At 40.2% G+C, this 25,929-nt stretch overlaps 1 protein-coding gene across 1 annotated transcript in view; it reads left to right on the top strand.

Annotated features, from left to right (window-relative positions):
* Positions 1-3,036: 3,036 nt before the first annotated feature.
* Positions 3,037-25,929, top strand: part of LOC139715619 (SRSF protein kinase 3-like) — a 54,492-nt gene continuing 31,599 nt past the window's right edge. Inside the window, exons 1-2 of the mRNA XM_071627176.1 lie at positions 3,037-4,574; positions 19,564-19,706. Coding sequence (XP_071483277.1) covers positions 4,222-4,574; positions 19,564-19,706 — 496 coding nt within the window. The 5' untranslated portion in view covers positions 3,037-4,221. The remainder of the gene's footprint in view (positions 4,575-19,563; positions 19,707-25,929) is intronic.

The raw sequence follows: 25,929 nt of genomic DNA, 5'->3' as shown, positions 1-25,929 counted from the left end.
AAGGTTCAGCCTTGAATAAATATTGATGAACATCACGCATGACCACTCTGTAATCATGAAGATATGAGCTGAGAATGGGGTGTAAAATTTGTACCACTCACGGCACCATTGCCTATTCCTCCTTGCTACACAAACTTATGACATTAACGCATACATGGAGTGTAAATACAAATGCATGTATTGTGCGTGTAATAAGTGGTAGGTGTGACATACATGATCGGCAGCGTACATCCAATGTTATCTATGATGATATCTAATGTGTAGGCCCTAATAGTATTGTTAACTGTAATTCAACCTTATTTGACTTGGGGAAAAAAAAAGGAGTATCGAGGTCAAATTGACAACTATCATTATTATTATTATTTCTATCTTTTATTTATTTATTTATTTTTAGTTATTTAAGATAATTTGGTAATCTGTTTTTGGAAACTGTCCAAAGCTGACCTCTATGCATGTTGCCAGTTGGGTCCCCACATTGCTACTGAAGGGCAGCAGGCTTTGAAGTACAATGTATTGTGTTGCTAAAAGGCAAGGTTGCTATTGTAAGTTCTCATCTAAGTCTCTATGGGCTGCTAATCTTGTCACATTGAAAGGCACCAATGTGTAGCAGCAGGCTTGTATTTATAAAGAGGATTCATTCTTGAGGTTCAGTGAGCATCCTATGCTCTGCCATCAGAGCAAATATCCTGGGTCAATAGGGGTCAACTTGTGGTCAACTTGTGATTAACCAGTGGTCAGTTGCATAATTTCTTTTTATAGTTTTATACACACAACACGTAGTTATGGTGTGGCTGTGTGGTGGCTTTTACAGGGAAGATCATTCCTTTGGAAAAGGCGAACTGTAGTCTGCTACTTGAAAGCACTCAGGTGTTAAAGTAAGCTTTGTTGTGAAGTTCATGACAGTAGTGCCCAGCAGGAACTTCTTTCATACTTCTGAATAGGTACACCCAATTATAGTCAGGACAGTAAGGGTCACAAAAGGTCATTTGCACTGACCACAAGAGGATTTGTGTGCAGATGCTATGATGGTCTTCGATGTCAATGCCCTAGTTTTCCCTGAATGTGTTGGAGAGTGAAGGAAACAGTAGATGAATCCCAAAGAGCAGACACGCTTCATGGACTCAAACTCAGAAGTAGGACGGGGAGTCAATGCCTTTGTGACGTTAAAGGACATTGAGAAGCAAAAAGTCCTCCATCTCAGATAGTCATGATAAGTAGGGCCTATAGTATAGACAACAACACATACCCACTTGTGCTTTCAGAAACAGAAGGATTAAATGAGAGGTATTAAAATGGCTACCCAGATGGAGGCTTGAGTAAAGGGCATGAATAGCTCCATAGGCTGGCCATGGTACAGCATCGATACGAAAAGACAACTTGCTACTCAACAATGATGCAGGAATGAGTGCAAAGGTTCAAGTGTGGATTATCTCCTTGGGTGAACCAATGCAGTGTGATGATTAGCTTTTGATACAAAATGCAACCCATGTGACAGTGTTATGAAATCTCCTGTGACCTCAGGTTGCACTCTGGAAAGTTAGCAAGTCGAGGCTGCCTGCCAACCACACAAATGCACACAGCACATACAATATGTACATAAATACAATTGTACACACATAGTGACATACATGCATAAATAATTGCAGTCATATTGTCATTCACTGAAAAACAATGCAGATCGAGACCATCCTCAGATGCGTGAAGATCAGAATCTTTTGAGTCGAAATGACCAGTGCTTCTTACTTCTCCGTTGTAGGATAACCACCTCGATGTGTTCAGGATAAACACTTTATTACACTTCATGTGTTGTTTTTTCTGTGTTAATGTATAAATTATACACTGTGTATATGTAGGCCTACACATATACAAGCATAATACCATAAACATACAATTTATACATACCTAATTTATGCATACAGGCATGCATAAATTTCTGTGAAGCTATATTATGCACAGAAGAAATGGAGTATGCTGTTCATTCATAGTGTCAGATTTCCTAGATGAAGTCCTTCATCACTTCATTATACATGGAAGAATGCAGCTCCTCTTTGTTCCTGATTGTTTGCATTTGTGTATTTTTTAAAGCCAAAAAGGAAAACAATGAGGATATATTACTTTTTTTTCTTTTTTTTTCCCCAGTAAACTGCAATGGTGTGTGATATTCTGTAAATGATACAGGAATCTGCAACTTTCAGTACTGAGTTGAACCCCACAGACAAGCTGCTGTATCTGAAAAATACTCATTTATTGTATAAACTAGGTACATGCATAATATATTCAAGTACTGCATATTTCCAAATGAGGCTAATGGAGAGAGAGAAAAAAATTGATATGCAGTGAAATCATGATTGTATTAATTTCTGATGTGTTTGTGTGTATAAATGTGTGTTTCAATGCTTTTATAATGCTGTACTGCCATCTTTCTTTACTTCAATAATGTGTGCTGGCAAGTCTATTCTAAATGCACAGTTCTCTCAAGTCCGCTGCAAATATCTCCAAACTGAATCTCAAATGGTCCCCTCCTGATTAATCCAACTAGCATCTGTCGTAATCCACTTATCAATGGCTCATCTCACATTCCACCACTAATGAATCACCGGCGGCTGTGTTGGTTACCTCTCTCATCTTCCGGTAGTGTGCTCTATTGAATAAAATCAGATGTGACCAGTCCTGTCAAAAGGAGGCATAGTATTTCTATCATCATTACTGTTGAAATGCCTTTTACTTCTGAATCGTGGTACGTTAAATTAACATTCTTTTTTTTTTGCACAAAGTCATTTCTTTTATAACAGAAATCAACTTTTGTGTAAGCACTAAAATGTGTATGTACCTCATTATCATGAGATTGGTATATTTTGATACTAGCGTTAAATATCAATGTTAAATCAGTTCTTTTGACTGTACTTCAAATTTATATAGGGGACATAAAATAGGGTTAAGGAGAGGCTTTCGATTAAAGTACCATTAGCACTTTAAACAAAGGAAATGACTTGTTAAGTCAACCAAGGGGCTAATGGTTAAATTCACAAAAATTGGAGTAAACACCCTAATGCTAGTCACATGATGGTAGAAAATTTTGACAGGATTGGTCACAACCAGCTGCTCTAACTTCTCTCATCTTAAAGGGTGCTCTTGACCTGGGATAATCTTCCTCATGTCCATAAGGAAACTTGAGTGCCAGTGCGTTGGGCGCTGGCTTTTCGTGGAATCCAGCCAGCAAGAAAGAGGGCAAAAATTGCTGCAGATGTCATTCCGCAGTGAGATGCAGAGGGCCCGCAAGATGGATGTAGGAAAGATTGTAAATTTGACAGCAACATGTGCTACTAATGAGAGCGGGATTCATAGTGCCACCCAATAATCCATCCACAAGGGCTATTACATTTCATCTCATTATGCACGGCTTCATCCCATGGCTTGGCCTGCCTTTGGGGCCTCACCTTAATAATCAAACCACCTCATTCACTCTGGACAGGACTGGAAGAGGGTGAACTTTTACCCTGTCTACAGTCTGTGACCTTTTCCTTTTGACCTCAGCATCATGTGGGGTTCGGCAGGATCCGTCAGGTTGGAGCACTCACCGGAGGCAAGATTGTGATCCCCGTGCGCCGCCAACGGGCTGTCGCCTGTCTGCTCCTGGCAAATCAGAAAATGGGACATACTTAATGGGAGTGGAGCATGCAAGCAGACACCCTCTCAAGAAAATCTGAGGTAAACTGAAGAGAGGCAGAGAGACAGTGTGCACGAAAGTGAGCACCTCACCTAAGAATAATCGAATGCTCTAGAGTTTGCAACACAAGGCTGCCACCAGTGGTTGGAATCGGGCCAGCTTTCCTTCCTTTTCCCCCTCTTCTCCTCTTCAAACTGCGAGTCGTCAGTTGTGTTTCTGAGCATTCATGCCCTGGCAATCTGAGAGGAGGTAGGGATTTTGTTAACAGGACCAAAGTGGTACTGCTAAAGGAGTTTTCTGAAAAAGGGGGAACCTGTTACCCCCCTGCATAGATCCGTCCTCTAGATTCCAACCCTGAATTCTCATGTGAGACTGAGTGAAGTGAGAAAGTTAGGCAGGTGCCTGCAACGAGAACTAAAGCATCCACTCATTACCGATAGCAGTATACCACCAAGCAACAGCACCCACAAGGATTCATTTTACAGAAAGAGGGACAAGGGATCGTCCCCAAGGTGAAGAACTTTGCGCTTGGATGGAAGAGGTCTCGATTTTAAATGAATGAACTCAACAGCCTCCACAAGCTGGCAGCTGCCGCCCGGCTGCCAGCCGTGGATAGGGATCGCCTCCGCAGGACTTTCAGCTTTAAGACGCTGACCACCGTCAAGGCACGGATGCGGGCCAAGATGCCGTCATACCCCGACCTGGACCTACGCACCAAGCTCTCACACCTCGCCTTCAAGTTTCGGTCAGGAGGCGTAGCCAACAATGGGATTGACACGTATCCAAACTCTCTGTCTTCAGACACGGCATCAGAGAGTATGGTAGAAAGCCTGTCGGATAGCCCCTCACAATCACAACTGGAGTCCGAATGTGAACAGGACAGTTGGCTCCCAGATTTATCTTATTGGTATGTATCTCTTCAATTTCACCTCCCCAGCTCTGTATGAACTAAAGAACAGTTCTCACAGTTGTTTTGAAAAAGACATGTTACATGGTTTTCCAGTAGTGTGACTTGTCAGCATTGTGTTTTGCTTGGTAAAACTGTTCCTGTATGTATGAAAAGACTCCAATATCTTAGCACTCGGATGTCTTGGAGGTATTTCATTTACTGTCATTATGTTTCACACACTGACATAGATTAGGCCTACATTTTCATTGCCTGCCAGTGATGAATATCACACATCATTGACATCATCATCATCATTTCAAACCACTGTTACAAACTTACGTCGTATATATGTGGTGTGATATGACTCTAGGCTGAGTACCGGAAACCGGCAATGTTTGCATTAGGGCCCATATATGTGTGTCACAAGTGAGATCCTCAATCCAGGTCATTAGAGAGCACACTCCAGTGTGTGTCTCCTTCAGACTGCTTTAAACTCGAGTAATTTCCAGTTCAAGATTTCCCTCTTGCAAGCATGCTTGCCCTGTACTTTGATCAATTTTTATACTCATAAATTCAAAAGTACTGACTTGTCGACCACGTAATCCATGTAATGAGTAAATTCCATCAAGTGCAATGACAGTTTTTCAGTTCACCCAAGCTCTGCCGACCTTTTGCATGGAATTAAAACACATTAATAACAAATAGTCTTTCATGGAGCAATTCCGTGTTACAGCATTTATCTCCAGTCTACACAATCCCATACTCCAATACCCTTACTTGAATTACAGTATATCGTATTGGATAGATGAAACCATGGAATTGATAACAGCGACCTTGCCGTTATGTTTCCAAACCGTGTTATATTTAGGTCTTCCTGGATGAATCACGATACAGCAACGAGTAACAGAAAGGTTGCACGTTCACTTCTTTCATTGATACTATAGTGTAGTGCACATGTAGCTGAAGTATTGGAATGAAAAATTTAGTCAAGTTTAACAAACAGACAAACAAACTATAAGGGTGTTTGAATGCAATTATTTGTGTGCCATGTTTGAGAAAAGCAGTTATCCTACAAATTTCTTTCCATTTTTTGAATTAATTTTTTTTGTAAAGTGCATTTCCCCGTGCCATGTTCAAATTGGCTGTAATGAATATTGGTAAAATCAGGTGAGCAAAAGAGTGCAAGTTTCATCAATAAAGATGTTATGGAATTTAAGTCGAACACATTTTCATTTTATAGTGATATCTGTTGATCAAAACCACATCCATGAAAGTCACTGCTATTGGTACCACCATTACATGAAAACATGTAAAACTCTATATTTCTGTCATTTCTTAGTTTTGGTGTGATTTAATGGAACCTCTATACCATTCCGTGTGATTGATACCACTCGGTTTACTATTTAAGTCAACTTTAATGTAATGTAACATTGTACTTCAATAAGGACTGTGTTTGAGCAACTTACAAGGAACTGGAAAAAAAAAATCCGCCCGAGACCATGTATGTGAAAAAGAGTTTAGCATTGTAATGAGTTTTGGGGATTATGAACATTTTGGTTAAAGAAATATAAATCACCAGTTATTCCTCATTTCTACACAGACTACATGATGTGTTCAGCTTGAAAGAACATGAAAGAAAGTGTTCATGTCTCTTTCCCCCCTTTTAATAAGGTACTTTTATTATTGTGTAGGGTTAATCATTAGTCTTTTCCCTCCAAGCAATGGTACTTTCATTTTGGTATGATGTATTCAGAGTACACCTGGTTCCAAAGAGCAGTTTGTTAGATATGGTCTACAGTGTATAATAGAATAATAGAGTGATAATAGTATTATAACTTGCTCAGTTTATCTTTACTGGTCTATTCCTGGCATGGGTAAGGCAGTCACATCACATAAGGTATGTGGGAATCTAAAGAAGATGCCTCATATTTGGTTTGTGCAGACAGGCTACAAATCTATTCTAAACACTGTGGGTTTGAATGTTTGTTAGCATAAGGAGAACAATGCATCCCTCCATATCTCCTCCAGAAAATGGGGGACAGGGATGACCTCCGATACCGCCATGATGACACCCATCGTCACTTTCCCATTTATCAAAACGTTCCGAGAGGAGGCAGAAATATTGGGGGGGGGGGGGGGGGGGAAGTGATGATGAGTTCTGGTGGGCGTCTGGATGGTTGGCTGGGTGTATTGCAGAGCAGGCAGACTCTGTTTGTTTCACATGGCAACCAGGGCAAAAGTTCAGGTTCAAGATCACGGTGGTTTTCGACCAGTTTCGGGCAGTTGAAGCTATACAATGTGATATATGTCTCACTTGAACTATGTTTTTTTGTTATTCTCTAATAGGGGGTGAATGAATTTAATAGCAGGACATAAAACAGGTGCAGGGTATAGTAGCGCAGCAACCAAAACACACACAGCATAGTTACATGGTGTAGCTTTAGAGCTCATGTCCACCTCCCTGGTTCAAAGCAGTTCATGACTGTGTTGTGTAAGGGATTTATGCATCAGTTGTTCTCTTCATGCATACTATTTGAAGCCTCATGACCATCGTGATGTTTAAAATGTTTTTACTCCGACTGCAAAAACAAGGTGTCATATCCATTGTTATCATTGCCACTCTAAGAGTCTTTTGGATCGTATATGGTTACTGTAAGCGAAGATAGGACATTGCTCTGAAAGGAGAGGTTTAATATTGTGCAGTTTCCAGACTGGCAATATGCAGGGACTAGTGACTTTAATGTTTACTTCAGGAGAGAAGTTTAAGGTATTTAATTGTAGTTATTCTCATGTTAGCTGCAATTTTGTTAATTACTATTGTATTTGTTGTGTTTTGTTTTTAAATCTTAAGCAAGAGGGCTCTTGAATTTTGAAGGTCCTCACTTTTTTCTTTTCTTTGTAAGGGGAACAAGGTGGTGATGGTGAAAAGTTGTCAGATTTCTGTGGCTTGTCAGGGGTATTGAAGGTTTAAAGGTGCCGATGGGGTAGGGGAGATGGGCAGGATTTGGCCCCTAAAAAAGTCCAGGGGTATTGATCGCTTGTTTTCCATAGTCTTAACTTATATGCTGGAATAATATGAAGTCCAAGGTCTGACATGTAGAGCCATTGATGGATGGCAGTAGCTGATGCCTCAGCTGTGGTAGGGTGATAAGCCCACTTCTGACAGGTGCGCTCGGTCTGGCGGGGGAAAGAGGGAGGGAGGAAAGGAGGATGAGGAAATGGGATGGTGGGCATCCTCTTTCTTTTTTCGAGGGTTGGTGCTGGCCTGAGATCAAGACATGATCAGGGATATTTCTCTCTTCTGGTACAAGAACCTGGACCTCCAGGGCAGCATCATGATGATATCTAGCCCGATATTACTCCTGCATATCTCTTTCTCTCTTTTTCTTCCGTGCCATATCTGTTTTGTTCATCATCTTCATTACAGGACATACTTTAACTTGCCTGTAGGTTCAAGAATTTGCTTGCATGTACTTAGGTGTATACTTAGTTATGACCCAGAAAAAAAAATAAGTATTACTTTCCTTTAAGTCAACCTCGTATAAGTTGAATAATTGCCTATACAGTGTAAGTCAAAGGTCTTCTCAAGTCCTCTTCTCTTTATATTCTATTGATTTTAATTGTCTTTTGATTTTTAATATTCTATTGATTTTAATCCCTCATATGTCAAGTTTTCTCTTAAGTCCAAGCTATTTCTTCAGTCCAAATAGATTTGACTTAGGCAAGGTTGACTGCTCAACTTTTTTTTCGAAGGGGGGGGGGGGGTGGAGAGAATACAGATGTGTTGGAATTGATGCATTATTCCTAGATAAGTCAGCATTTTTAAAATATCTTTAAGTCTCTGCTTTCAGTGCCAACAAGGGATTTATTGTTACTATGTAATCAAGTACGATGACTTAGTTTTGCACAGTGCTAATCTTACACGTCTTTTTGTGTGTATTGCAGTAGGTCATAGTGATTATAAACAAACATAGTATTGATGGATGAGTGTGGAATGTTTTAGACTGCTAGATCTTCACCAAGTATCCCTAATGAGAACGGTTTCGTGACCAATATGCCGTCTCATGGGTTTCCCGTGGTCAAACCATTCCCTGACTAGCAAATGTTCTTGCAGTCATCACCTCTGATTTCTCAACACTTTAGGACGAAATACTAAGATACTGAAAAGACTAGAATAAATACACAAATCCAACTTCTTATAGCGAACACTTTGTAACTTCCTGCTTTAAGGAGAACCAATATATAAGGTTACTCATACTTAGTGCGATCCAGTGTAAGCTGCGAGTGGGAGCATTCAACAAGCTCATCTTCCTGTAGTCCCTGGCGAGATGGTGCCCAGGAATTAGGAGACCCAAAATACCACGGTAATCAGCTCTGAAGGAAAACACAGTCGCTGTGTGTGTGTGTGTGTGTGCAGTTGGCGCTGAAACTACACGTACGTGCTCTGCTGGCAAAGACTGTCCCATCTTTGGGCTTGTCTACCCCCAAAATAACTTCTGCTTGTTTTTGTAAAGAGCTCTTTGTGAAATGCACTTCTTTTAAAAGAACATATTAAATTCGTCTGCAGGTAAACCGGCTTATGTATTTTGCACCTCTAGGGTCCAAATTTGAGGCAGGTAAAGCTAGATGCAGTTTCTGTTTTGGTATCTTGAATGCACTAGTGGGCCTCTGGAGGTAGGTTTTAAATATGAAATTCTGTGTGATGAGTTGTTTGAACGCTGATATAAAGCAAAACATAATGGACAGCTTTCAGAGTCGCTGACTGTTCGTGCTAGTTAACAAGCACAGATGTGCCTGCCAACTAGCACATACAGCTCTCACTAGAATTATTGGAACAATTATGATGATGGTTGTTGTGAAATTGGGAATGCCAATGATGATTATGATAATGATTACGATAGTGATGATGATGATGATGGTATAGCTGATGATGATAAAAATGATGACCTGTGATCAAAAGATGATTATGATGTTGGGGATGAGAATGATGATGACAATGATGATGGTAGTAGTGAATATAAAGATGATGATGAGGAGGATGAGGAGGATGATGATGAGGATGATGATGATGATGATGATGATGATGAGGAGGAGGAGGAGGAAGAGATTACAATGATTACAATAGTAAAGGATGATGGTATAGCTGATGATGATGAAAATGAGGATGATGATGAGGATGATGATGATGATGATGATGATGACGATGAAAATGTGCAATGATGATGATGAGAAGGAGGAGAGGGAGGAGGGGAAGGAGGAGGAAGAGGAGGATGAGGAAAACAAGAGTGGCTTCCAATCTAATCTTCATTTTAATGAATATGGGCCAGCTAGATATAGGTGGCAGTTGTTGTAGACATTTTTGAAGATATTGCTCTTGACATTCATGAACAGTGATGATGATGACGATTATGATGTTGCATGTAATTTGCTGGCATGCCACAGACCATGACAATGTATGTCGATCACTTAGTCAGCATCCTCTTGTGGAGGAGTAGTTACCGGCCGCTCCAGCCAAAGAGGATCTGAGTGGTAGCCAGCTCATCTCCCTGGAGACAGGAGGGCTGCTTCCGATGAAACCGCTGGGCCCAAGACTACTTTAGCTGCCAGCCAGTTCCCAGCCAGAAAACATTTCTGAGATGATGTATGTTTTTTGTAATAACTGCAATGTTTGGCCTGAAAAGTAAATTTGATAGTGAAAAAGACGAGAGTGTAGGTATACTGGAGGAAGATGTAATTGTTTCCTCCACTTTTCAACAACATTCATAATTCATAAATATTCATGCAGCACAGCTGTTGAGGGATGGATATGTGCCATTAAGTGCCTTCTCTGTACATACTGATGTGTTTATACCCAAGGCTAAAATACTGTCAGAGTGTAGTAGTAGGAAAAGTGAGTATGGTATAAGCCTACAATGTACATCAGGGTTTTCCTTGTTGAAAGGTTGATAGCTTTTCCTTTTGACTGTTTTTGCTTGAGCAGACAGGGTCTGAAAGTCATTCTTTTCCTCACATGATACAAATATCTGTAGGAGCATCCATTTGTAGTTAGCAGTGCCATGTATAGTGGAAGCATTCATTCACTATGAAGAAGAGGAATGAAGTATTGCAGTGATGGAAGTAGCACTGTTAAAATTCTCCACTATTAGAATAAATCTTCTTGTGTGCACCCAAGGAGTTGCTAGCTCATCTAGTAGGTCCCCTACCTTTTTGGTATCCTGTGAGAGATATGGTAGATTTTATATTGATCATGGAAACTGACAAAAGAATTATGTATGAAAGTGTTATGATAGAGGCCACTTTCTTGTCCCACACACCGTCATAATGTTTGTGTGTAGATTAATACTGTTTATCATGTAACTCCTGAAGACAAAACAATGTTTCGGCTGTGGATTTTTTTTTTTTTTTTTTTTTTTTTTTTTTTTTTTTTTTTTTGGGGGGGGGGGGTTTCCTCTGGTATCTCGTGTGCATCAGCATGAAGAAATTGCCTGTATTATATTGTTTTTATACTTTAGTCAGGTTCATGTTGTGTACTCTGAATTACTGCTGATAACCGGTAATTTAATTATTTGTGGTCTGTTTAAAATACAGCAAGTTAGTGTATTTTGGTAACTTTAATTAAGCAGGGAGGTGGAAGGTTCCACCTCCCTGCTTTAAGAGACTTTCCAGCTCAGAAACAACGTCCCTTATTCCCTCCCCCTCCCCCATGCATGACTATTTCTATGCAGAGATATGAGTTTTGCCCCTTTAAAATTCCTTCACAGTTGGGGTAAGCAACAGCTCACTCTTATGAATGTCTTCCGGTATCACAATCAATCACATAGCTGGCATGCAGACATGTGAGGTCTTGAGGCCCCTCATCTGTCAGTTTGCAAGTCCAGAGACACAGATGAACAGGGGAGCATGAGTTTAGGTTGTAATGGTCCCGTTAACACACACCTGAAATTACCGGTTTTCGAAAATCGATATTTGCAATGCAATGCGAAAACAGTTATTTCTTACGTGCAGGCACAGGAAAAAAGAAGTGGTAATAAACACTAAATCTCACTATAGGCGTTTTGATGCAAAAATCAGTCAAGATTGATTCAAAAGAAACAAAAACTCATGATAATTTGCCCTGTTTGTGTGAAACAACACATGAAGAAATCATTTATTTTTGTAAACCCCATGATGCAACTTGCCGCACTAGGTCCACACACTCAGTCAGATGCCTTGGATCACGTCGCCGTCATTTTAAGGCATCCACAGTCTGGCGATTCAAAGCACTGTATTTATACCTGAGTTATTTCTATTTGTGTTGTGTTTTGTTTTTTGTCCTTTTGTGGACCAGGCAAATGAAATCAACTTTTTTTGTAGCGATGCAAATAATTCCTGTGTGTGAATGTGTGTGTTGTGTCGTACTGAAACGTGGCCTCCGACTCATTGGATGATGGACACAGAGAATGATGGTATATGAGAGCCATGGGGGGGGGGGGGGGGTAGGGATGGGTGAGAAATCAAATGTTATAAAATATGGTTTAACCATCGGCCAATAAAAAGCCAGCTTCATAGGACTTACAAGTAACACTGGATGTCGAGCATTACTCGTTCTGCGACATCGCCACTGTGTCCGTGTCTGTTGCATGAGGGTATTTGAGATGGACTACCTTCCATGTTATCCTCTTTACAAGTCAGTCACTCTTCATCAATGGATTCGATATGATGGAGTCACAATTTTGTAACCACTGACAATTGCAGATGGCAAATATGTATGTATCTAACAATTTCCAAAATACGAAGACAGGGAGGGACGTAGCCTATAATCTAGGTGGAGGGTGCAGCTGTTGTCTTTGCTGTGACATAAAACGTCTGATACAGCGAGACTATTGTCTGATGCGGTGAGATTACGAACAGTGGATGCGCACGAAGCATCCACCGCCTGTATCCACTCGTCTTGCTAGAGTCGTTGTTTTTCTTATTATTGACTATGAATCAGTAGCAGTTTTTCTTACGTAAAACTACCACTGGGTTATGGTCAATTTTAATAAATCTGAAAAACTGCCATTGATTCATAGACGATGATAAGAAAACGACTAAAGCACGAGTGGATATAGGCTGTGGATGCTTAAGTTGTTCGTTGTCTCACCACATCAGACATTTAGCATGACAGCAAAGACAGTAGCTGCATCCTCCGCCTAGATTATATAGGCTAGGAAGGAAGTAGGCTACATCAAATCTGCCACTGCCATGGCGGCAATTGACGAGCACTCTTGCACGACTGCCTTTTTAATTTGACTTTTGTCACATTCGAGTGAATACAGGAAGAATCATTGCCCACACCAATAGGGAGACAGCAACAACCCCCACAGGCACAACATTGAGATGTTTAGTAGGGAATAATAGACCCAAGTTCATGGGTAGGCAAGTGGGTCAAACGCAGGTCGAGGCGTTTGTATGGTCCCAAATTTGCGCATTCACGGGCCTGATTTGTTTGAGCGTCACGATGCCGTGAATGGCCCGTTCAGAAAAGGCGGTGTCTGTGTGGATGGACACGGTGTGTGAGCAGGGACAGTGTGTTTGTCTACAGATCATCTTCAGAAAAAACGAGGAATCATTTTTCCCTTGAAAGTGTGCACGTTTGCAAAAGGTTGTTGCCTCTAGTCACGTGTATGCACATATGCAAGTCTGTTGAATAGGTGGAGTATCCACATTAGCCCCCATGTGCTTCAGTTCGTTTTAGCTTCATGAGATGTTTTGAATGTGAAAAACATTCAGTGTGAGTATACTGTAGTTCAATTTGTGGATGATTTGATTCGTGATCAGTGAGATAGAAAAAGAAAAAGAACAAATGCATTGGCATGCAGCTTGGAAAATGAAATGGATGTTGTTGAAACCTCTCTCTACGCCCTATGCAAAATCATTCCAAGGTTTTTAAAAAAAAAGAACAATTAATATAGGTGTGGCTTGAATGTGAAGGATAGATATGGAAATGGGAAGCAAAATGAATGTAGGTTGTGTGTGTGACAGTACTGTAAAAGCGGATATTTTCGTGCGACCTAATTTTTTGCCCTCAGCGGGGTAAGAAGAGTTTCGCATGTTTTTAATTCCACGGAATCAAGACATCAACTACTGGAACATATGGCAAGCAAAAATACTTGCGTGCTTTTTGTTTTCGCACTAGTTTCTGGTTACATGAAATGCGCGAAAATTTCAACACAGCGAAAATTTCCACTTTTACAGTAATTCCTCCAAGTGCCATGGGAGTGGACATATGATGATAGAGAAGTCTAACTAGGAGAGACATAAACCACAGAATTGCCCGAGACTATAGACTACAAGACAAGGTGCACTTCCAGAATACGAAGATTTTTTTGTTCGTCTTGATTGCATTCTGAATTTGCCTTTGTAATTGCATTAAATGTTGAGACTATCAGATGCTGAAGTAGTCCAGCAACTGAGGACAGACAGCAAACAACATCCACTGGTGTCACAAACTCTATAACTTGTCAGTCAACATGCAGCTCTCTGAATGTGTAAGTAATTGCATATTTGAACCATATAACCTATGTCAAATAATACAAGAAAAGAGCATACAGTTCAATATTCAGCAAAAGTAAGTGAAAGTCAAGCTGAGCTCAGATATAGTGCAAACAGGCACCAGATTCAAACAAAACTCAACTGGAAAACATTTTTTCTCACAGCAATTTGCCAAACACAGTTGAGAAATGTGCTCGGGTGAAACAATATTTAAGTTTGCTGTCATAGACTTGCCAAAGTAACTCGCTAAAGCATGGGACACGTTTCTAACAATGTTTACCAAGCAAAGTTCTTTTTTTTTCCCTGTCTGAAAAGGGCTCAAGGTAAAAAAGTTCAGCAATAAAGGAGAGTGCAAAGATGATGAGATCAACTCAATACCGCTAACATTGGCGCCCACTCTTTTCTGTCTACTTAATCGGCTTTTTGTGTGAAAGCAGCATCACATCAGTACCTAAAACTTCTCCTCTTCCCGATTCTCAGGCACCGCTATTTGTCATAGCAGGGAGCTTCCCACCTCTGGTCGTAGGCTACATTGTACCCTCAAGCTGCTCATTGTGTCCTTACTCCTTGGTTTGAGAAGTGACAAGCGATGGCATTCTGGGTTTATTTCTGAAGAAGTTGGAGAAATGAAGGTTGGTTTGAAGGTCAATTCTTATCTTTATCTACTTCCAGAATCGGCCATGGAATAATCTTCCTTTATACACAGTGGCATTCTTCCATTCTCGTGTGTGTAAAGTTTAACGTCGCCACAGTTTGAAACATACAGTTTGTGGAGATTTACAAGAAAGTGAGCTCGCTGTTGGCCAGTAAGAAATGATTTTAGAATATTGCAGGTGCCAACAATGCAGAATGCTACTCCCTGTTTGTCGACAGCTACACACACAGTGTGCCTATACTAGGTTTTAGGAAAGTATGGACGGAATATTTGTGTAGCATGTTATAATATCATGTGAGACTGTACGGGAGACTAGAGGTGTCCAAATGGCAGATGTCGCATAAATACTCTCAATATACATATAAGCCTACGTATCAGATCTGACTGCCATAAAGTCAAAGGCAGCTGGGCAAAGTTCAAATATAACTGAAGCAATATGATACATCAAAGTGCAACAAATTTACTACACATCCAGGTGCTGGTAGTCATACGAGGCAATATTTTCCAATAAAGGCAGTTTTATAGTGCCTGGATGGTGTTTCACATGACACTTTAACATCATTCCTTTGTGTACTATAAAAAAAGGGGGGAGAGGGTCACAGGGTATCCATCAATCAAACTTGACATATATTCATAATATGTATCATGAAACTCTTCACTTAAAGAAAAAGAAAACACACACACAGAAAAAAAAAGGAATAAAAACGCATGTAAGGGGTCATGACAGGTTTTTTTTCAGGATATTGTACCTTTTGTGCATGAGAGGGAGTGTGTCTATAAAATAGGTGATAAATCTTTTAAACCAGATAAATGATAATGCAGTTTGGATGGCATCTTTTTCATTGTTTTATTATTATTATTATCATTTTTTTTTGGGGGGGGGGGGTGTTATAGAAACATTCAATCAATGATTTAATCTATAGCCTTCCATTTAGGCCCTACATGATGATATGTTTAATATACAGGGCTGCACACTATAACCTCATTTTTTCTACTGGTCCGACCTGTCTGTTGGACCAGTAGGTACCCAGTTTTTTTTTTTTCATATTTTACTGGTCCATTCCTGAAAAAGTTACTGGTTCAATTGTGATTTTTACTGGTCAGGGACTGTGTGCAGCTTTGTTTATGTCAATTTGATCAATATAAGGGAGACTGGTCATTAATTTGTACATTCTTTATATTAGTTGATTGAGAATTCAAGAATTATGGACACTTTGCTTCTTTCTGTGGATAAATGCTTCACAAATGGAGGACCATCTGTCCGATGTGACATTTTCTACCTTCATAGATGCATTTTTATTATTTTTTGTCAAAATTTAGTTTCTTAATGAAATTTATGAATTATATACTGTATGCAAGTCATGTTTATTTGTGGAAAAGTGTGCACCAAACTTCAAGATACACCAACTGTACCCATTTTAAGATATTTGATGGCTATCATATTTTTCATTCTTTTTCATTTCTCCCTGTGCACTTTCATACTTGACAGAGAGATTTTACAATTAGTTTGTATATCATTCACACGCTGATTTTTTTAGCGGACTAGCCAGAAATCGCTACAAGAGAGATGAGCTATCAACGAGTCTGGGAAAATGGGTTCATTGTGGTCCTCGTGCAGGGGTATTCCGGCACATTCAGTGTGTGGTTGTTGGGAGTGCGTGTGGAGTTTATCTGCTCTTCTGTCTGTGTTTGTATATATGCCTGTCAATACGTCATGCGCTCGTTATCGTTGTATGTCCTGATCGAGACATATCAAGATAAAAACAGGAGGAGATGTAGGCCCTATTTGTTTGGAAATAATCAAATGTTTGACTACGAAGTCCTTCAATACATAGTTTCTATTCTTTCTTCTTCTTTTTTTCTGTTCACATAGATTGTGGGGAGCAAAGAAATTCATTATTTTTTCTTTCATTGCTACACAGTTTTCTGTGACTTCACTACTTTACTAGGAGTAGGCCTACTTCACAAGCAAGTTACCAAAACACATATTTCATGGGTAGATGAATGATGCTACAGGTTGTGATATTGTTTTCTTCATCATAATTGTTCACTGGATAGCCAACCAGGAATTTTGGACCGTAATCGAATGTGAATCAGTTGTCAATTCCCACTGCTGGGTCCACGTGGCAATGGGCACTTGTTTTCTGTCTGAAACCAATTTCTCTCTGCTAATAACCTGAGACTTTCGCTTTCTGTCCGGGGAAGGAAGTGGGTATTTGTTGAGTCTCTCGTCGCATCTGTCATTATTACCATTTTTTTCGGGGGGGGGGGGGGGGGGGGGGGGAGGGGGGGAGGGAGGGGGAGGGGGTTGTGGAGTTGGCATTCAATTATGAAGGATAGTCTTCCTGGTGAGCTTGTGTGTAGGTATGTGTTGCAGGAACCAGGAAGTGCGGAAATAATGGCCACAAATATTTCTAGTATTTCAAAGTTAATTTCAAGCACGACAACAAGTTGGGCATTATTTGTGTTATTAAAAACAAGCTGTTACTGGTTTTCAGAAAATGCAATACTGTGCCGTTATTGTTCTGCCAGTGACATGGTATAGGACCTATTGCTTATTCCTGGGAAGTTATTGGTTTACTTGTTTTTCTTTTATTTGGAAGAGTAGGGAGATGCATACATAATACATGTTGGATGTTTGTGCTGCCCAGTTAGTAGTTGTGAAAAGGCTAGGATCCAAAGTTATGGGAAAAGAAAAGCTATATAAAACCATAATATGTCCATATCAAAATGTCCATATCAAAAGACATTTCATATTGTCCTATCTGGTAGCTTTATGCGACCGTTGTTACCAGTGTGTCAGTCTTATTCTCATTTTCAGTCGTGGAAACCTTTAGATAGGCAGTATGATATAAAAGTTATTTAGATTTCATTGCATGATTCTGGTTGGATGAATAGATCTGTATTACCAGTTGAAGATTCAGTATAGTTATCCTGCTTTTATACCACCTGTTTGCTGCATATTCCAAGAAAAACAGTCCACATTTTTGTACCCTATCATGTTTGCATGAGATAGTGGAGAAATTTGATAGAGGATGTATGAGATCACGCAGCCCTCCATCCAGGTTCTAAGAGCCCAAAATAGCTCCCCCGATCCCAAATAATCGCACAACAGGGGGAATAGTTACCCAAAGTGTGTGCAATTTAGCAGATTATTCAAGATGACACTGACGCGCCAGAAAATAGCAGCAGAGACAAAGTCGGATGTAGTTGAAAACGCTCCTGTGCACCTTTGTCAGGAGTGATCTCGATCTAGATCTCAGGGCAGCAGCGAGGAAAGGCTGGTCATTGGGGAACATGAAGAAATGTCATGCACCCACCCATTGCCAGGCTGGCCCTACCCCTGAACCTCCCCACCTGTCACTGATATGCCCAGAGCAGTTGACGGCATATTTTTCTCTCATCTCTCTTCTTAAAACCATTATGACTAAAGCATTGTATAGTAATATGAATTTCGGCCTTGAGCTGCTAAGCAGTATAAGTCAAGCCCCCCCCCCCCCCCCCCCCCCGTTTTTTTCGTTTTCGTTTTTGTCTTTTGTTTTTGTCATAATACCTTTAATAAGACAGCATAGTTCTGTAACATAAGTGTAAGACATGATAGGTTACCCCAAGAGCTTAACACCTAATCCCTCCTCTGGGTTTCTCATGGTGGGGGTTCCGTCTTGCAACTTCCTTACATTACTTTAGATCTCACTGATGCCACATGAGTAGTACATGGGTATCCATGACATTCCTGGGAACTTTATGAACACTTTTATTTACAGAACACCGGTAACGTACAATCATACTCTTGATCGAGTTTACGGACAATGAACTGCCCATAATTGGCAGAGAGAGTTAGAAGAATACAGATTCAAGGACAGCGTTTGTGATTCCCCTTGGTTGACATCCAGCAAAATGATGTAGGAAAAAAAAAGGCAAACCCACAATCATTTTCAAAGCAGCCACAAGATATTTTCTAGCCCTTTTTACAGGTACAACTGGGATTAAATCAAACAAACAAACAAAAGAATGAATCACATACAAGCCTCCCAAAGGGGCATTGCGATTGGCCGAAAGCCAAGTCATGAAATGTATCAACTTGTAATCAATCTCAAGTTTAGCTTGTAACTCAGGTTGTTGTACTGCAGAGAGCCATAGGCAAGTTTTGTTTGTTTGTTTGTTTGTTTATTTATCTATTTTCTTTAGTCACCTTGCTGAGTGTTTGGTAAAGGTATGGGGGCTCTTTCTTAGTATTAAAAAAAAATGTTCAAGGTGACGGAAGATAATGTGCATGTCATCATCTACTGTCTTGCATCATTCATATGATTGCCAGGTGAATATATAGGGATTTTTTTCATTTAAATTCTAGTATAGGAATCCTGAATCTATGATAACACATAAAATGTAGACATTTCCATGTGACAGTTTTTACACACTTCAGGCAAAGTGATACCAAAGAGGTACTCGGCTCTCCAAGTACCTCCTTAGTGATACCAACAATATGACAACGGCATGGCATTTCCTACTTTTACAATATTTTCATCGTATAAATCTCACACGGATATCGTACATGTTCGGGTCTCACACAGTAGACCGAAGCTAAGGGAATGTCAGTATCGAGTCCCCCTTTCTTTCCCCACTGTAATCCCATGGGAGAGGTTTAATGGATAGACATGGATTAGAGCCATAGCGCAGTCAGATGTCACTGATGTCATTCATGTCGGAAGATGGATGGATACACTTGCAGGTGAATAGATAATTTGAAGAAGTCTATTGCTGCCTGTCATTGCCATGGGGCTTTCTCAGCCCTCAAACTTTAATGTCTGATGTTTTTTTTTGTGTGTTTGTGTCTTGCAGTTCGCAGAGCAGCAAGGCTCCGGTCAAGATCGTGGATGAGTCGGAGGACGAGGAGGAAGAGGAGCAGCGAGAGGAAGGAGAGGAGCAGGGCGTCTACGGCTCCGACGACGACGAGCAGGAAGACCCAGCCGATTACTGCAAAGGTAAATTGATCTCCTGTATGGATAGGATGCAATTCAAGGATCAACAAGCTCGCATGGAAAAACATGGCAAATGACCAGTTGAGGAGGCTCATCTGTTTGTTCCCCTAGAATTTATTTCCTTCATCTCATCCTGTCAGATCAGTCTGTATATGCAATATCTTTCACCAGTTGATCAGTCTATCTGAGTGGGGTGTCCATAGAAATGGTAGGAAGAATTATTTTGACACTGTTTAAAGGTATTAAAATTTCGCATTAAAGCCTAAAATATAAGGAGATATCACCATTTTTCTCAATAAACCACAACATCTTGATGGTGTTTGTTCTAGAAACAATTGTATCATAACTATTGTTCACATTTTGTATATTTAACAATACTTCATTAACATTTTTACATCGGTTGTTCCTATCAATTAAGACCTACTCACATTTTAGAACTATTTTGAAGCACTAAAACTGGGTTTTTGTTTCATCTGCAAATGGTAAATAATGCTTTCAAGTTTAAATGGTAGTTTTTAGAAGGTGACATGGCTATACCATGGTAGAGGTGTGCATGCGATGTTTTATGACAACATATTTATAAAGAAATCATGACAAGTGCAACTTGTGCATATATTGTGTGACGCATAGTGTAAATTTCTACTTTGTCAGGAACATGATGATGTGTGGGAAAAGATCAAATTCTTGCAAGTGCTTTTAAATACCTCCTCGCTGTCAACGGTCTGTCAAGTGCATTTCACGTGACCTCGCATAAACATCCGACAATGTTGTCCCTCGAGCCTGCTGAGTTTGAGGTTGAGATAGGAACCAAATGTGATTTGCGTGAGGGGTTTTGCACGTAACACAAGTTTGTGAGGAGAGATCGAAATGTAGCGACAGTGTGAGATTGGGGGGGGGGGGGGGGGGGGGGGGGGGGGGGGGGGGGGGGGGGGAAACAGAGTTTGAAGAAAAATACTGCAAACCAGATCTCCAGGTGATGGAGATGGAGGGACTGGGATAACAAAACATTAGCCTATCTTCCAGACTGTGAGTTGCTTATCTTCTTCAGTAACCTGTACAATTTAATCAGAGTAAGTAGTTCCTGTGATACCCGACATTTATAGGGTTGAGCGCTGTTAGTTTTTATTCCAGACTTTATGATTAGCAGTGTATGTCTAAAGTGAACACTTATTATGGGTTAGGAAAAAGAAACACAGTGGCTGGAATCCAGGCTAGGTTAGAAAGGTAGACACACTTTGAGAGAAGTGATGGTATGTGACGTGCCTAGACAGATGTAGGTAAGTCACGTGGGGGAGCACGCCCCCCTTGTGACATCATGTGCTCCCCCCCCTTCCCCCCCCCCCCCCCTTTCTCTCCATCATCCAAGTTTTACCCATCCAAAATTCCTGCTAACTGCTAATCCCAAGCGGGCATGAAAATATTTTGTCTGTCTCCCTGTTCCTGCTTCCATGCTTTACGAATACCCACTGGATGGGAAAATTAGATGTTAAATCTTTAAGGAACAGCTCCCCCCTTATAGTTCCCCCTCTGCAGGCGGCATTGGAAAGGAACGGGCAGTGACTGCTATGCACCTGGCAAGTCCGGTGGAAATATGCCATCCTTGGTGGAGGTTGGCGCTGCTCACTGCCCTGCTCCACCCAAGATCACATCAATATTTATGCACTCCAACTTTAATACTTAAAGTAAAAAATGAGATGCACGCTGAAAGTCATGTTTCAGCCGCTCAAAAGTCCAGGGCATAGTATAATTGCATCTGAGAAAATAAAAGCAGGCTAAATAAAAACACATATTGTACCCCTATTAACCTGCATCACACACAAAAAAAAATCTTGTGGTTTCATTTACAAAACAATTCTTAGGCCTACATGTTTGATTTATTTTGCTGTTTTGCTATTTTACTACTTATTGTTTTGTCTCATGGATACAATTTTTTAGTATCAACCAATGTACATTTAAAAGTGATGGTGGTATTACTTGGAAAGTTCTGCGCTAGAGAATCTGCTGTAGCCACACTGTCTTCCTTGAAAATATTGCCTTTGTTCATAGCAAATTTGTCTTTGTTGTGGTTTACCAAAAATGACTTTGTCTGACAAACCAGGACTCGCTGGCATCAAACATACTTTACCTTTAAAAGTTGCCTTGTTTTTGGCTAGGGAACATTGGAAAAAAAAAATGTGATGAACCGTAAACATCCTGGAACACCACCTAAAGCTGGCATGGGACCAACCTTTTGCCTAGACATTGCTATTTCACCTTTGTATGACCCCCCAAAAATGCATGACCTCCCCAAAAAGTCAAGACCACAAAAAGTGAAAGAAATCTGAGAGAGAGAAAAAAAATGAGTATGTCTGTGATACCAGAATGGGAGAATTGTGTCACATAATTTGAAGGAATTTTTTTTTGCCCTTAGTCTCCTTTTCTCTCTCAGTCTTTGTTTGTCTGCCACGCATGAGTGGTACATGTAGGCCCTATTTTATGTCAACAACAATAAAATACAATCAGATTTTCGCATTGATAATGTCCAATATGATTAAACTGTCTGAATGCTATTTTAGGGTATGAAAATATAACATCTTACCTATATTTTGCAGAAAACCTCATCCAATTTGGTCAAGTGGTCACAGAGAAATGTGGATCATTGTACAAAAATGTCATGGGTCTGATTCTTCCAAGTTTAGCACTTGGATGCTCTTGGAACTGTAGTGAACACAATGGACAGCAACTTGGAGGGAAAGGATTCCTGACATGCTCTACAAAGATCCTCATTTCTCTTTTACCACTGAAGCAAATCAGATATGGTTTCCTGTAAGATATGGGTAATAAGTTATAGTTTCATATGCTTAAGTTGTACTTGGATTGGTTCACTATTTTTAAAGTTATCTTATGTTGTAATTTTTCTTTTCTTTTGGACATACATGTACATTAGTACTCTTTCAGAAGATGAAGGGGAGAACTGAATTGGTGGAGGTATAATATTCACTGGAGTTTGTTGAATGGAATTGTAAAAGCTGTTGTGTAGCATTAAAAGAACAAAAATTTGTTCCTCATCTCATCTTTAGAATATCTAGAAAAAATTCTTCAAGTCGAGCACAAAATTTGTGAAAATGTCCACACTGAGAAATAGTCCACACTCGCCGCAAGTGATGATGTAGAAGTACAGCTGGTGGTAACATTCAGGAATAAGAATAATCTAGATTGAAGTAGGGAGTCATGACTGGCTGTTGGGGCTTCCTGTGGAAACTTCAGATGGGTGGATGTAATTGGAGTATGGTGATAGCTCAGGGGTGTGTTGATTGTACCCTAGTAGAAGGGAAAGGGGGTGGTGTCGAAGCCATTCTATCCATCATCAGCTACCTTCAGCTTTGCCATTCCGGCACTCAGGTTCAGGTTTGGGGTACTGTAGAGGAAATGAATGTAGCCCAGTATTTCTCAAACCATTGAAAACAAAATAAGAACATTCCCAGCTTCTCCTTCTAAAGAAAAAAAAAGAAAAAAAAGTGCCTCCTGGGGCTCTGAAAGAGGGTTTCGATACATTTTCTTTTCTTTTCTTTTTTTTTAAACTGGAAATGGTGTTACACTTATTCTTCCTCACCAAGTACCTTGATACATCTTAAATTGATATAGTCCAACAAGAGCAGAAGTGCCACATTTTATATGACCTTTTTGATACGTCAGTTTGCAAACAAAATGCGAAAATGTGTAATGGTGTCAATTGTTTTGCATTAAAAAAAAGATCAATACAGAAACATTTCAACATCTATTGCAAGCATATATACATGGAAACATGAAGGTTATTACCTTGGTAAGTAGCATTAAGGGACTGAAAGACATGTAAGAATATTGAATCCCTATTACAAATTCAACCTGAAAACAAATGAGCATGGACTGACCTGCCAATGATAAAGAAGTATTCATAGTAAAAGACAAAAGATGTGGTTGCATTGATAATGCGCCAAGGCTTCCAGGGTGAGGGGGATGGGGGGGGGGGGGTCATCCAAACAAAGAAACAAAGTCAGGTGGGATAAATCCAATGTAGATTGTACTTCTGCAACCTTGTCACAAAATACATGTATGTGCAAATGACCTTGAAGATGTTGCAAGTGCTACATAGAGGAAGAGTCTGCACTTAGTCCAAGAGCTTGATTCAACGATAGAGGACATATAATATAGATGTCCTGTTCATCTCGATAAGTAACCCCATGTCAACACAAGTTTTTTGTTGTTGTTTCTTACCTCCTCTGGGATGAGAAGAAATGTGGATATAAAGTGGATCTCAGAAGGCTCAAGCTGTGTGCGGGGATTTGCTATTTATATTGCAGACAAAACCGAGAACAATGCATGCCCTGCCACGGCCATGTATTATGCATAAATCGAATGACGTGCGACGCAATCGCGGAAACGTAAACGATGCGTCCCGATGGTCAATTTAACGGTGATCTAGTCTGCTTCCATCCGGGATTTAAAATGGGATTCGCAGATTTTTCCCCCTTACGCGTAGCAGGAGCCACTCTACCGTCCCATTTGGGTTGATAATGCCTAAAGTGAATTTGCTCCCCACTGGCTGGCATGGATGTGGCAGCAAGTTTTAGTGTTTTGTGTTGTTGTTAATTTCATTTCCAGCAACTAAATAAATTGAATCGTGCAGCTGAAAACTGCAGAAATTCCAAAATGTGTATACAAATTTTTATCAGCTGCTTCTACAATTTTGTTGTTGATGTTGTTAGAATTCTGTTAGTCAATCAGTGGTTGCATATACCAGTGAAATTCAAATTATTTGCTGCCACCCAGTTTTAACCCATTGAGGACGGTTTGATTTTGCTACAACATGCATTTCCCATAGACACTTGCCCGAGTATACATGGGACTCGTCCTCAACTGGTTAAAGACAATCTTCACATTTGAAATTAGGACTTGTATACTCGGTATTGTAACATTTTTTTAAAGAACTCTTTATTATAGTATCACATTGCAATCTAAGTGTAACCAGTGCCATATCAGCTTTCCAGTTGCTTAGCAGTCGTCTCTCTTCTTTCCCATGTTCATTCACTACACACACAGTTCTCATTTAACACTGAGATTATTGACAATGCAGGGAAATATCTCTTTTCCTAGTCTAAAGTGCTTCTCATATATTGTGTGTGGAACAAACATGTGGTATTATGTTAAATCTGTACTCTTCTTGCTGGAATAACTGGTAGTAAAAGTGGTCCTTTTCTCCCAAGACATGAATTTTCATCACAATAGGCAAATTTACTTTTACAAAAGGGACAAGAATTTTGAGTCTCCCTTCGTTCTTCAGCAATGGTGTATCAATTGGCAATTCATGTTGAAGTGCACTCTTTTCATCTCGATGTAAACGTATGGTTTCAATCAGCTCTGACCATGTAAAGCCCGATTGATATTGCATGACAGCAAATCAGCACCGTTCAATATTTACCAATTTATTATTTTTTAAAGTTGTCTCCGTGGTAGCTGCGTATTTACGTTAAGGCGTTGAGGACAAGTCCGAGTTCTGTAAAACATGATATATTAACGGTATGAAAATTTCGCGAATTGGAGCCGACAGCCTTTCTTGCAGCATGAAATTTTTGCGACTTGCCACTGCCATCCAATGCATATTGTGTAAGCAAGAACTTTCGCGTGCATTTTAATTTCGCGAATGTTGACGCTCGCGAAATTCGCAAAATCAAAATGCACGCGAACATTCCTCGTTTTACAGTGTACTCGAGCAGGGGTCTATGGGAAATGCATGTTGTAGCAAAATCAGTCCGTCCTCAACGGGTTAAGGGGACAGAGATCTCACCCATCAAATGTGGGGTTTCCTTCAATACACATCCCTGCGTTTTTTTAGCTTCCCACCCGAGTTTACTTGAAATCATGGCAATGACTCATGTACACTGGGGTAGGATGTTTTAGGATGGGGGACTAACATGCTCCTAGTGCTGTAACCACATCGTGTGCTGAACATTTGACAGTATCCGCTGTGCCCTTCCGCTGAAAATGTTCCCTGCCAGTAAATGTCAGCCGTTGCCAGCATTCATATTCCAAGCCAGGAGAAGGGGGGAAAAAAAAAAATGTAATAAAATCATTTTCAACCACAATGAATTGTTGGGGAGCACTTGGCATCCGATTCCTTGTGAGAGCGTGGTTTCCATGGCGATTCTATGGAAGATCAACCCTCCCTGCTTTGGTTCATGGCTAATTGAATTAGGGCATATTGGTTCAT

This window comes from Diadema antillarum, unplaced genomic scaffold (genome assembly GCF_040938485.1).
Source record: "Diadema antillarum isolate AM-2024a unplaced genomic scaffold, OU_Dant_1.0 scf00000052, whole genome shotgun sequence".
Classification (NCBI taxonomy): Eukaryota; Metazoa; Echinodermata; class Echinoidea; order Diadematoida; family Diadematidae; genus Diadema; species Diadema antillarum.
The sequence above is the reverse complement of the archived record's forward strand: the minus strand, read 5'-3'. Positions and strand labels throughout refer to the sequence as shown.